The 13805-nt window shown below is 39.2% G+C and overlaps 1 protein-coding gene across 3 annotated transcripts in view; it reads left to right on the forward strand.

Moving 5' to 3' along the window:
- The window catches only part of shroom3 (shroom family member 3), a 259144-nt gene extending 254867 nt beyond the window's left edge, over window positions 1–4277 (forward strand). For all 3 annotated transcript variants that reach the window (XM_003221846.4, XM_008112147.3, XM_062981247.1), the window contains 3 exons: window positions 856–1015; window positions 1757–2029; window positions 2632–4277. In XM_003221846.4, the coding sequence (XP_003221894.2) occupies window positions 856–1015; window positions 1757–2029; window positions 2632–2970 (772 nt within the window). In that variant the 3' untranslated portion in view covers window positions 2971–4277. The remainder of the gene's footprint in view (window positions 1–855; window positions 1016–1756; window positions 2030–2631) is intronic.
- The last annotated feature ends 9528 nt before the right edge of the window (window positions 4278–13805 follow it).

Raw genomic sequence — 13805 nt, forward strand, 5'->3', positions numbered from 1 at the left:
GAGTGGTCATAAATGGTTCCTCTTAATCCTGGAGAAAAGCAGCAGAGGATTCTGATGTGGACCTAGTGCCAGCACATATCTTTAAAAATGAGTTGGATGATGAAAGTGAAGGCATTTTTATCTGATTTTGTAGACATACCAAATTAGGAAGGATAGCTAATAGCCCAAAAGATAAGACTGAGATTTAAAATGGCCTTGACAGATTGGAGAACCAGGCCAAAACTAACAAAATACATTTCTGTAGGAGCCAATGTGATACACTATATTTAGGCAGAAGACATGAAATACACAGACATAGGATGGGGTAAACTTGGATTCAAATCAGTAAATGTACACTGTAGGAAAAGGCCAGGGATTGTGCCTTTTCTAGTAATATGAGGGGTTTTGTTTTTGTTTTAGTAGATGACTGAGTCCCTTCAGGGAGAGAGGGTGGAATATAAATAAAGTTTATTACGTGACTCAACACAGACAGGATTCTTTAAAGTAGACAAACAAGATGCTTAACATGAGGATGTTCACATAGCATTGACAATAGTGAAAATATAGTTGACTTGCACCATCTTGTGGCCATTCTAACTGATGTAACTTCCCAAGGCCTTGGAATATAAGGCTCACAGGTTGCATGATGTCCCCTAGACGTTGGAGCCCTAAACACTTTTTATTAAAAAGTTCGATATGATTTTTGTGTGTGTTAAAATCACCCCCAAATTCCCACAATTGATAAAAAAATCCCAAAGTCAAACATGCAAAACCACACACTCCACATAACAATTTGAGTGTATCTTAATTAGCACATTAATTCCAACAAGCCATCTCTGGATTCTTTTGCATATCTCTGCTTATGTCCTGGTTTAGGAAAGATGAACCTGCTGTGAAGGAGCCTGCCATGACATTGGTCCCCTGTCCGGCTTATTATAATATGTCTGGACCCAAAGCTGAGCTTCTGAACAAAATCAAGGATATGCCTGACGAAGTCAGCGAAGACGAAAAAGAGGTGGACATCAATGAAAAGAAGGTGAGCAATAGAGGGGGTCAGCAAAGTAAGCTGAGATGTTTGCATTTCACATTTCTGTGGCTACACTTTGCAGAGTGTAGCAACAAAAAGCCAAAGCCCAGAAATTGAAATAATTTACATTAGAGTTGTTTTTTTAAAAAATATTCTTGGCCCTCGCTTCAGCGAATGTGAAGAGCTGACTGTACATCTTTGCAATTTAACAGGGTTGCTGTATTTCAACAACATACCTAAACATTTGTAATGTTATGAAACATATATGTGATTTTTTTCATCAATTATGATGAATGCTATGAGGAATTGCAAGTATAATTTTTGTTAGCTCACATTGTAGTCTGCCTAGAGAAAAAAGAACAGTATATAAATAATAATAATAACAACAACAACAACACTATGTAACATAATTTTTTCCTGGGTTATAACTGTCATTTCCTAATTGGTTCTATCATAAAAACATGGAAAAATTAATTAAACTGCAGCACATTTTGCTATTGTTTTTCAATGAATATCTCATCGAGTCTCAACCAATTCAACATAGTTTGTGGCAGGCACAAAAACAAAGTTTCTGGATTATAACAACTACTTTCTGCAAAAGTACCACACAATTAAACAGGAAATAACACTTTTAAACCAGGAACAGATTTTTTTAAAAAATTTGTTACATAGTTAATAGTAGTAGTGGTGCTGGTGGTGCTGGTGGTGGTAGAGGTAAAAATTGATTCTTGCTCAATTCTTTCCTTCCAGGCTGAACTTATTGAAAGTTTGTCCCATAAGATGGAGACTTTAAAAGATGCCAAGGAAAGCTTGCTGGCAGACATCAAACTCAACAATGCCTTGGGAGAAGAAGTAGAAGTTTTGGTCAGTGGACTGTGCAAGCCAAATGAGTTTGAAAAATACAAGATGTTCATTGGAGACCTGGATAAGTTAGTCAGTCTCTTGCTATCGCTCTCGGGACGCCTGGCCCGAGTGGAGAACGTTCTCAGCAGTCTCAGTGAAGATGCTGATAATCAAGAACGGGTATGTACATTCAGAAAACTAGTGTTTGACCGCTCTTTTGTTCTGCAAAAGCAAAATCTTTTCAGCTTCTATAATCAAAAATGGATTTCTGTCCTCCCGAATTTGGGAGGCTCCCGCAAAACAGATTGGGACCCTGGCAAAATCATAGAATCATAGAATCGTAGAGTTGGAAGAGACCTCACGGGCCATCCAGTCCAACCCCCTGCAAGAAGCAGGAAAATCTCATTCAAAGCAGGAAAATCTCATTCAAAGCATGTTTTGGTACACCAAAACAGATTGCAGTTTTCCCAGATTTCACAAGTCTAGAAGCCATATAAAATTCCCCATTAGAATCCCAGAACCCCGTACTACCCAAAAATAATTTCATTTGTTCCTCAGAATGGCAATAGGGAGTAATGTCCTGTCCTGTCCTTGTTTTGAGAGCAGCTGCAGAGGAAAACAGGGGTATTGGATTTGCTGTGTGAGATATATGTGTGCAGCCCAAATGGGGAGTTTGGGGGGGGGGGGGATTGATCCCTGACTCCCATGATTTTCCCACCATGCAGTAAACCTTTTTTTCCCCCTCCCTTTTCTTTTTGTTGTGCATCCCCAACCCGGGACAGAACTCTCTGAACGAGAAGCGGAAAATGTTGGCCGGCCAGCATGAGGACGCCTGCGAACTGAAGGAGAACCTGGACCGCCGGGAGCGGGTCGTCTTGGATATTTTGTGCAATTACCTCTCGGAAGAGCAGCTTCGGGACTACCAGCATTTTGTGAAGATGAAATCTGCGCTCCTCATAGAACAGCGCGAGCTGGACGACAAGATCAAACTGGGGCAAGAGCAGCTCAAGTGCCTTCGAGAGAGCCTCCCCTCGGACTTCATCCTCCCCAGCAAAAAGGCGTCTGAGCCTTCGGAGACCAGCAGTAGCCACAGACCTCCGCCTCCAACATCCTCCCTCTGACCAGATGGGCTCGTGTCAAAACCTCCTTGAAATTTATTTAATCAGAGACCGCTTTTAACTTTTAAAATTGATGATGGATTTCACTGTTTCCTTTTTTTGTTTTGTCTCGTTTTTTGTAATTAACATAGGGAAAAATGAACAGCATGAAAGCTTTCTCTTTCGTCTCCTTGAAATTACAACTGAAACCTCTCACAATCCCATGAGACGGGACTGGATATCTCTGTCTGAAAGAGATGCAGAAGAGACCAGCCGCATGTGACTCTCCAAAAGGTTGACTAATCCTAGAAAAACTCAACTTGAAAAGGAGTCTTGGGGGGCCGTCTGAGCCCCGGTGATCATTCAATAATGAAGGATATACAATAATGAAGCCTTAAACTATTAATGAGATACCTGCTGTCTTGAACAATATCGGTATTTATATTTTTTAAAAAGTACAAGATAGAATTCTGTAAAAAAAAAATTGTATATACGCTAACCAGTTATTTGATTCTACTTCAATGTGGATGTAGGAGAAAATGTTTAATTATTATTATTTTTGGTACTTAATAGAGGAAAAACAAAAAGAGGAACCCTCCACACGCCCCCAAAACACCATAGTCACACACCATAAAGTTGGAGTAGTGGTAGTGAGTATCTCGTAAAAGACTAGCAGGGGAAAAATAAGCTTCAGGGCCTGATCCAGGGAGGTTAGGGCACATGAAAAGGTTGCACGCAACTACTCTTTTGTGTGCAGGTTAGACCAAACATGATGCGTGGATGCAGAGTTATGGCGACCATAAGAGGCCAATGAGAAATGCACTCTCGGTTTTACCAGTTATAGTGCTATGGGTCATGTCCACATATGCGCAGACATACATATACGATCCATGGATCTGCCTCCCAATTTTGGCATCTTCATGAGCAACACTGTGTCATAAACACACAAATCTCTGCCCACTCCAACCCACTTGGCAGGATCCAGTGCAGGTTTGTGAGCAATCCTCCATGCGCAGAATGCTTCTCCTCTGCCCAGCCCAGCTCAGGCGCACCAGGCAGTCACTGGCTTTGGGGCATTTCTCTCTTTCAGAACCCGCTGAATGTACCCGTAAGTGACCTTTCAGAGAAATCTTTGCACAGCAAAATACCGTCTTCCAGACCTGCAACGAATAAGCACTTGTGTGAACCAAACAACTCAGGAGTCAGCGTCAAACTGAAGCAAAGAGATTTTCTCCTTGACTTTGTCTTTCCCTCTCTTTCTCTCTCTTGAGCTCAGTGACCGTTTAAGAAAACAATAAAGCCAGAAAGCATGGAACTGCATGCCGCCTGCATTTATGTTTGAATGACTTCTTGAGGTGGTTCGTTTGAATGTCCTTATTTATAGATTACTTTTTTTAAAAGTCCTTAGCCATGGTTGTTTCCTTTTAAATGTGGTGGTATTTTGTTTTGCTAATGCAATTGGACCTGACCATCTCCAAAGTCAAATGTATCCAAAATTGGGATCCTTTTTAATATGGTGATATTTTGTTTTGCTAATGCAATTGGACCTGACCATCTCCAAAGTCAAATGTATCCAAAATTGGGATCCTTTTTAATGTGGTGGTATTTTGTTTTGCTAATGAAATTGGACCTGACCATCTCCAAAGTCAAATGTATCCAAAATTTGGATCCTTTTTAATGTGGAGGTATTTTGTTTTGCTAATGAAATTGGATCTGACCATCTCCAAAGTGAAATGTATCCAAAACTGGGATTCAAACTGAAGTGCAACTTGAGTTGACTATCTCACACTCCCTTTAATTCTCAATCAAGATATATTGTTCCTTTCTCCTATGTAGATAAAGAAGCATCTACCTCCAGATTCTTTGCTTAGGATATCTGTAGAGTTTATGGGTAACTTTCTAAAGGAGTTGGGCTATTTCTGATTTCTTCGGTGGTTGGAAGAAGGTTCTCTCATGGGTTTTAGATGCATCTGATTGGAAGAAATTAAAATCTGGCAAAAGTTACTTCTAGGGATTGCAACTTCCAGAATCCCCAAGAACTGCAGTTCAAAAAAATCTAACTTTTCCAAGCTCTGCCAGAACTCCATGTGTACATCTATAATTGTACAAAATCTGCAGATAATTATTCCTGTGTTTCCTTGTTCTCTGCAAATCTTTCTCTCTTTTTGATTTTCCCTTTCATCTAGGTTTCTTTGGATATCGGAACCCAACTCAAGAAAAGCTTTTTTATTTTTTTAAATTCAAAATGGAGACTAGGGGAAAGGTGAAGTAGCTTCCTGCCATTTGCCAGTCCTTCCTTACCAATTACCTTGTCTTCTCCAATGAGCTTTATGATGGAAATGCAAGATTAAGAACCCTCCCTTTCCTTCGTAATGTTCAGCTCCACTCAAGTTACATTCCAGGATATAGGATTATATTTAAGAGCACTTGTTCTATTCCTTCTCCTTTTTATTGCACACAAATACCTGCTGTAACCAACAAATAGGATTCATACTGTGTATGTAAAATCGACACTCCTGTATCATCCTTGTAGTGATTGCTCTGCATAATAAATGTGTGTCAAACCAGGAGGGCAAACAGAGAGGCTTTAGGGTGCTGGAAACAGAGGTGCTATTAGATCACGTCCTTCCGTGGATCAAAACAAAATGTTGTCCCTGGGCTAATGCAACAGCCCCATTTTGCTCCCAGTGTATATTACCTCAATTACGAGTAGCAAAGTTGCAGGAAGGCAGTCCTTTTTCTCTGCACTGTTGTCTTACCTTTTAAAAAACAGCATATGCTCAGTTTTGGTTATCTGTTGGAGATGGCAACTGGTTTCGCTTTAATGGATAGCTCTTGACTCACTGGCCAGACTTTGGCTACCTCTGATCTGAAGTTGTTCCTCCTTCTGTGATGAAAGGCCCATCCCTGCGCCCTCCGCAAATGCTCCACTTGGGTATCATTTGCCCCTCTCATCTGCAAATGCTGCTCATTGTAATGTTTCTCTCTTGTCCCTCTTAATTCCTCATTTTTACACACATGAAGCCAAGGCTGCAAGAAGATGATTTAGATTAACGTACGCTATCAATCCAATCTATAGGAAGGGATTAATTTTTTTTTCCGTATCAGGAGCAACTTGAGTAACTTCAAGTCGCTTCTGGTGTGAGAGAATTGGCCGTCTGCAAGAACGTTGCCCAGGGAGGCCCAGATGTTTGATGTTTTACCATCCTGTGGGAGGCTTCTCACATGTCCCCATATGGGGAGCTAGAGCTGACAGATGAGAGCTCATCCCGCTGTTAGGAATTGTGGGAGTTGGAGTCCAAAACACCTGGAAAGACTAAGTTTGCCCATGCCTGAGCAAAAGAAAACCATTCATAGAGTGGAAAAACAAAACCAGTAGCATAAAATGTTTGCCTTTTCTCCATCCTGAGTAACATATTGGTGAAAGTGCAGCCATTCTGAAATGCCTGTGTGTTCTTTGAATACGTTTCTGTAATAATCCGACCGAAGCCCAAGATCGGTGGCAAACTGCGTTAGTTTTGCCAATAAATCCATAGTAGCTGTCAGCCCCTTTTAAACATACTGCTTGCCTGCATAACTCTTTTGGGGACTGAGACATATGTATGGCGGGGAGGGATTTGCATCAAATTTACAAAAAAAAAATGTCCCAGGTGGATCACTAGGAGAAGATTGTTGTGTGTCCTAGGGAAATGGATAAGAAACTGTTGACAAGCAATCATGCGATGTGATTCTGCTGGCCTTAAAACGTGTGCCTGTTTTCTGGCAGGCCGGGGGTACAAGAGTTTTTGGGGTGGTTGGGTGAATGAGACATGGCTTTACACCTGTTCTTTGTGGATTGCTTGCTGGGTTAAAAGACGATGCTTGTTTGTTTTGGTTTTGCACTGCCACATTTAAAGATTGTCATGATTCTTGCGCAGGGAGGGGGGATGAATGTCCATCGTTGGGAAAGGAGATGGCGATGTGTGCTTGGAAACAATTAAAGGATCATAGTTGTCTGTGCAATGCTTCCTTCATCCTTTTGAGTGTGTCTTTCAAAGGTCTATTCACATGGTATGAAATAAAACACAGCAGCACTAAGATACTTGTCGGGCTCTGGCAGATCTTGCATTTTCATCTTGAATAAGATTCTGGGATTTTCAATTACTGTATATACTCGACTATAAGCCGGGTTTTTCAGCCCTTTTTTAGAACTGAAAAAGCCCCCCTCGGCTTATACTCGGGTGAGGGTCCTGGTTCGCTTATATTCAGATTGGCTTCTACTCGAGTATATATGGTACATTTATTATTTTCCTCTATTATTATTGGCATTGTTACATTTATTATTTTACTCTACTTATTATTATTAATATTAATATTATTACATTTATCATTTTCTCTTATTATTGCTACTATTCCATTTATTTTAATCTATGTTTTTATTATTATTAATACATTTATTATTTCGTTCTGATATTATTGTTATTGCATTTATTATTTTACTCTGTTATTGTTAATACATTTATTAATTTACTCTATTATTACATTTATTATTTTACTCTATTATTATTATTATTATTATTAGGATACATAAGCACATTTACATTGAAGAAGTTGAGAATGATTTAATCAGAGTTGGACAGTGTTACCTTAAATTACAGTTTTATGTAAATATTCAAAAATGTAATTTTATTATCTATTTTTATTTCTGAGATTTACCACTCTCGGCTTATACTTGAGTCAATGTTTTCCCAGTTTTTTGTGGTAAAATTAGGTGCCTCGGCTTACAGTTGGGTCGGCTTATACTCAAGTATATACGGTACATATAGGGCCAGGCTTCAACACCACCAACAACAGATCATTGCCGACCAGAAAGTTGGCAGTTCGAAGCCCGAGTTGGAGTGAGCACCTGACTGTCAGCCCAGCTCACTGTCCACCTGAACAGTTTGAAAACAGCAGAGCTTTGAGTAGAGAAATTAGGCACCGCTTAAGCGGGGAGGTATTTTACAGCACCATAAAAAATGCCAGCGATCAAAGAACAAGGAGGGAATATTCTGCAATCAAAGGGCTCTTAGTCATAGCAAATTGAGTGACAGCACTCCCCTGTGGCTAGAATTAAGCATAACCTCCAGGTGCCAAAGTTGGAAAAATGCCAATATACTTTTATCTCTTTGTCCTATATGTCTAAATGGCACTGAATGTTTGCCATGTATGTATTTGTTGTAATCCGCCCCAAGTCCCCTTCGGGATGAGAAGGGCAGAATATAAATACTGTAAATAAATAAATATTTGTGAGGGGTTCGAGAGGTGCATTCCTTATTGAGGTTTGCACCTATTTTGTACTTGTTTTTAGGTTTTAAGATTTGCACCCAAGGTTGCACTCTTGCTAAGCAGCATGCAACCTAATATCAATTCCTGAACTGGCATCTCATTATATACAGAGAATTTGGGGGAGAGTTGAAAGTTGGTATCCTATTAGTTAGGTGTGTGCGGAGCCCCCAGTGGCGTAGTGGATTAAAGCCTTGTGACTTGAAGGTTGGGTTGCTGACCTGAAGGTTGCCAGTTCGAATCCTACCCGGGGAGAGCGTGGATGAGCTCCCTCTATCAGCTCCAGCTCCATGCGGGGACATGAGAGAAGTCTCCCACAAGGATGATAAAAACATCCGTGCGTCCCCTGGGCAACGTCCTTGCAGACGGCCAATTCTCTCACTCCAGAAGTGACTCTCAAGTCGCTCCTGACACGGAAAAAAAAAGTTAGGTGTGTAAATTTCTCTTATGCCTATTCAGTGCAGGTTTCACTTTTGCAGGTTCGATTATTCACACATTGTATTAATATGTTTCCAACTGTCATAAAGTTGCACTGGAAGTTTTCTAGAGAGAACACTTCCCTAGGTTTTTTGGTGGCCATCATGATTCGAAGGTGGATCTCCAATAGAAGTTGACCATAGAATTGCACTGGAGACATAGAGATTTCTAGAGAAGTGTTATCTCGGACAAAAGAGCATTTTATCCACTTTTTTCTACTTTTGTGGGGGTCCTGCGCCCTTACTTCCTGCCAATGTGGAAGGATGACAGTATATGGCTTTTTTGGAACACTGCAGAAGTTCATATTCCCTTCCTTGCCATTCAGTAGTCATGACTTACTATATATCTTCAGAAGCATCTGACTCTCTCCCCATGTCCCATAGCCAAAGGTGACAGCATTATAGCAGCGCTGAGACACTTGAAGGACATGGCAGGTCTCAGTACAGATATACAGTTCTCATGTCATGCTTGAATATGGAAGCATAGCCACACACTGCCCTGATCATGATTGGGGGCATGAAATAGCCATATAAGAAGTGAGATTTTAGAAATACAAGAGTTTGGTAAATGCATAGTTTTTTGTAAGCATGTGGATCTGCTGATGGCGCAGGCTGGTTAACAGCCAGCTGCAATAAATCACTCTGACCAAGAGGTCATGAGTTCGGGGTGAGCACCTGACAATTAAAAATAAAATATAGCCCCTGCTTGTTGCTGACCTAAGCAACCCAAAAGATAGTTGCATCTATCAAGTAGGAAATTTAGGTACCACTTATATGTGGGAAGGCTAATTTACGACAGCATGAAAATCATCCAGCTGCCGTTGGAATGAGGAAGTTGCCATCGCAGTGGATGATGAAGCAGATGCTCCCATATTGGCTGGAATCAAGCATACCCTCAGGAAGCTGGAAGCTGGAGAAGGTTTAAATTGCCTCTGCGTCTGTCTCTGTCTCTTTTCTATATTAAATGGCATTGAATGTTTGCCTTACATGTTTACAATGTGATCCGCCCTGAGTCCCCTTCGGGGTGAGAAGGGTGGAATACAAATACTGTAAATAAATAAATAATACATTTTTCTTTATTACCTGCCTCTCCTTATGACGCAAGGTGTGGTACAACTACTATGCTACGTTGAGTCATACAAGATTGCAGCCAATAAAGTAAACTGTATTACGGATTTTTAAAATATGGAGGACTTCATTGTGATGGCCTCTGATATTCATTTATAATTGGCCCCACAGAACACAAAAGAGATAAATAGCAATATTTCCAATCATATAAGCGGCTGAAATGCTTCCTATCTTCACTCCTAAAAGTTCTTGAGTCTGGATTTATTTCGTAGTCATAGAAGGGATCCCAGCTGCTTTGACCACTGAAACTCTGTCAATGCTCAGCAAATGCATTCATTGCAAGCAGCAGCTGAAATGTTTTCATGCCAGCTGGCACTCAGGGATTTGTGAAGCCTGGGAGTGGAAGGGGAAGCAGCTGCTTTTCACTTGTCACAGTTCACCTTTTAAGTACTCATTGGGCAGACATACAGTTGTGCCGGGATCTTTGACAAAGTCAGAGGCCTCTTCATCATTGCATTTGCAAATGGCAAAGAACACGCATTGGACAGACTGCAAAAGGTCTGTCCACACTGATTTCTAGCACAATTCAAGTGTTGCACATTACATACGGAGATTTACACTAATAACACAGTCCCAGTGTAGGATCTCTTATCCCCTGGGATTCATTGCAACCATGTGATTGGCATGAGTAGAGGGTAGGTTGTGTATCTGCCTCTCATCAAGCAGAATCTGACTCCAAATAGTCAGATGGAGAATTACTGAACCCAGGATGCAGTATTGAGGATACGCTTGTGATATGCAATTAAAGTTAACTCCATTGCACATAGGAACCATGGTCCAAAATTAGCTGCTATTGTGGTACCAACTACTGTGTTTCTTTTAGTTCTAAGAAGCACTTTCCCTGCATATAAACACCTCTAAAAAGGGGTACATCTTAGAATCTTGAGTGGTATATGTATGTATATATATGTATATATGTATGTGTATGTGTATATATATATATTTCACACACACACACACACATATATATACACATACACACACACACAAATATAGCTGTTGATGGTACTGAAAGTAGTGCACATTGATGGTGTCTCAAAATCAAAATACTGGATAATTTGGTATTGCAAGCACAATCACAATTCAAGTCCCAGTTACAACAAATTACAGTAGAGTCTCACTTATCCAACATAAACGGGCCGGCAGAACATTGGATAAGCAAATATGTTGGATAATAAGGAGAGATTAAGGAAAAGCCTATTAAACATCAAATTAGGTTATGATTTTACAAATTAAGCACCAAAACATCATGTTATACAACAAATTTGACAGAAAATGTAGTTCAATACGCAGTAATGCTATGTAGTAATTATTGTATTTACGAATTTAGCACCAAAATATCACAATATATTGAAAGCATTGACTACAAAAATGCGTTGGATAATCCAGAACGTTGGATAAGCGAGTGTTGGATAAGTGAGACTCTACTGTATATACTTAACAGATTCACACTAGAGGACCTAGAGCTTCCTGGAAAGAACACTTTGATCCAATTTGCAAAAGTTGACTGATACAAGTTCACCAGATATTCTTAGCGATATGTTCTTTGATTTTTATAAAAGTATTTTCAATTTCGATATATTGTTTTCACTTTTGCAAGGGTCCTGTATCCCTAACCCCAGCAGATGTGACAGTCATACTATAATTGTGTGGTGTGGAGGAAAAGATATTTCCCTACGTTCCTTGTTTTGCACTAAACCAAAGAATCATACATTGAATTCCACCAAATAAAACTCAATTACTTGCTTATTTGTCACAGCATCAGGTTCTGAAAACAAGGACTTGCCTCGAAGCACCAGAGCCAGATATTGGATGTTTGCAGGAATGGGAAGAGACATAGTTTGGTTGTATGCCATAAGGACAAGTATCTCCATTTCTTTAACAGGTGGCCTATCCCTAAACATCTCATACTGACAAGCCCTGGGAAGCATATGCAGGGCACGCTGAAAGCCTTCCAGCACTCCTCCACACTCCGCTTCCACCATCTGCCCCTCTGTTCTGCCTCATCTTGGAAGCATTTGCCAAGGGGGTCATTACAGGAAAACACCTCATTTTGGAGCAGCGTTTCCTTTCCCATCCAATATAGTATGCTCACTTTGTGCAAATGCACCCAAAGGCAATTCAATCTGCAATGCCTTGAGCATTCGTGCTGTGTTTCATCAGAAGCATGAAAGGTTAGCCTCTGTTATATATACACATAGGAAGCAATGAAAACACGGAGGGCAAAAGTAAACGCATGCAAAAAATATAGGCTGCTACAACAACTACATAAAGCAAGCCTTAAATATACAAAAATACATGGCATGTGCTTGCAAAGCAGTTTTGAGCAATGTCAGTATATTTGTACAGTCATCACTGTGTTGTGAAAGGTTTTTGTGCTTTTATTTTTTGCGAAACGCACAGATGTCGACTATACACAGCAAAAAGGAAAAGTATGGTATATAATATACTGTATATACTCAAGTATAAGCCTAGTTTTTCAGCCCTTTTTTTAAGACTGAAAAAGCCCCCCTCGGTTTATACTCGGGTGAGGGTCCTAGTTGGCTTATATTTGGATCAGCTTATACTCGAGAATATATGGTACATTTATTATTTTTCTCTATTATTATTGGTATTATTACATTTATTATTTTTCTCTATTATTGTTGCTACTATTACATTTATTTTACTCTATTTTATTATTATTAATACTTTTATTTCACTCTGATATTATTATTATTATTATTATTATTATTATTATTGCATTTATTATTTTACTCTATTTATTATTGTATTATTTTCCTGTATTTATTATTATTATTACATGTATTATTTTACTCTATTATTATTAAAAGGATACATAACCACATTTACATTGAAGATGAGAATGATGATTTAATCAGAGTTGGACAGTCTTATTTTAAATTTGAGCTTTATGTAAATATTCAAAAACATTTAACCTACAGATGCCTTAATTAATGTAATTTTATTGGTATCTGTTTTTATTTCTGAAATTTACCACTCTCGGCTTACACTGGAGTCGATGTTTTCCCAGGTTTTTGTGGTAAAATTAGGTGCCTTGGCTTATATTCGTGTTGGCTTATACTCGAGTATATACGGTAATACAAGGTAAGTTGTGTTATTATCACAAACTTCTATTGTAATGTAGTCCCTTATATGTTACGATTATAACATCAACTTATATTTAACACACTGTATTAGTGAGTAACTGATTCTTTAAACCATCTCGGGTTTGGATTGGGTTTAAACTAACCCAGTTATTGACCCTAAACCCGTTCCTGTTGTTTGTCTAAATAATAGTTACAATTATGTTGTATATATACAGATTGATGGTTGAGTAAATCCACCTGGATACTATATATACAGGGTACTCATACTGGATTGTATTTTGTTTGAATAGATACCATAACTAAGTTTGAGACTATTATTTAGACAAATGACAGGAACGGGTTTACGGTCAATAATCGGGTTAGCTTAAACCCAATCCAAACCCGAGATGGTTTAAAGAATCGGTTACTCACCAATACAGTGTGTTAAATATAAGTTGATGTTATAATCGTAACATATAAGGGACTACATTACAATAGAAGTTTGTGATAATAACACAACTTACCTTGTATTATATTATATACCATACTTTTCCTTCAAGTTCTTGTGTCACTGTCCTAGGGTGCATCTAGATTGCAAAATTAATGCGGGTTGGCTCCATTTTAACTCTCATGAGTGAATACTATGGATTCATGGGGGTCGTAGTTTGGAGAGGCACTGCCAATACTTGGCAGAGAAGGCTATAGATTTTGTAAAACTACAACTCCCATTGTTCCATAACATTGAGCCCTGGATGATAAAGTGAAGTCAGACTGCATTTGCAGGGTGCAGGTGCATCACTATTTTTTTCTGTGCATCCTTTTCCTGATCCCAATCACAGTTTCCTCTATAACTAGATAAGTA

The sequence above is a fragment of the Anolis carolinensis genome, chromosome 5 (assembly GCF_035594765.1).
Source record: "Anolis carolinensis isolate JA03-04 chromosome 5, rAnoCar3.1.pri, whole genome shotgun sequence".
In the NCBI taxonomy this organism is placed as follows: domain Eukaryota; kingdom Metazoa; phylum Chordata; class Lepidosauria; order Squamata; family Dactyloidae; genus Anolis; species Anolis carolinensis.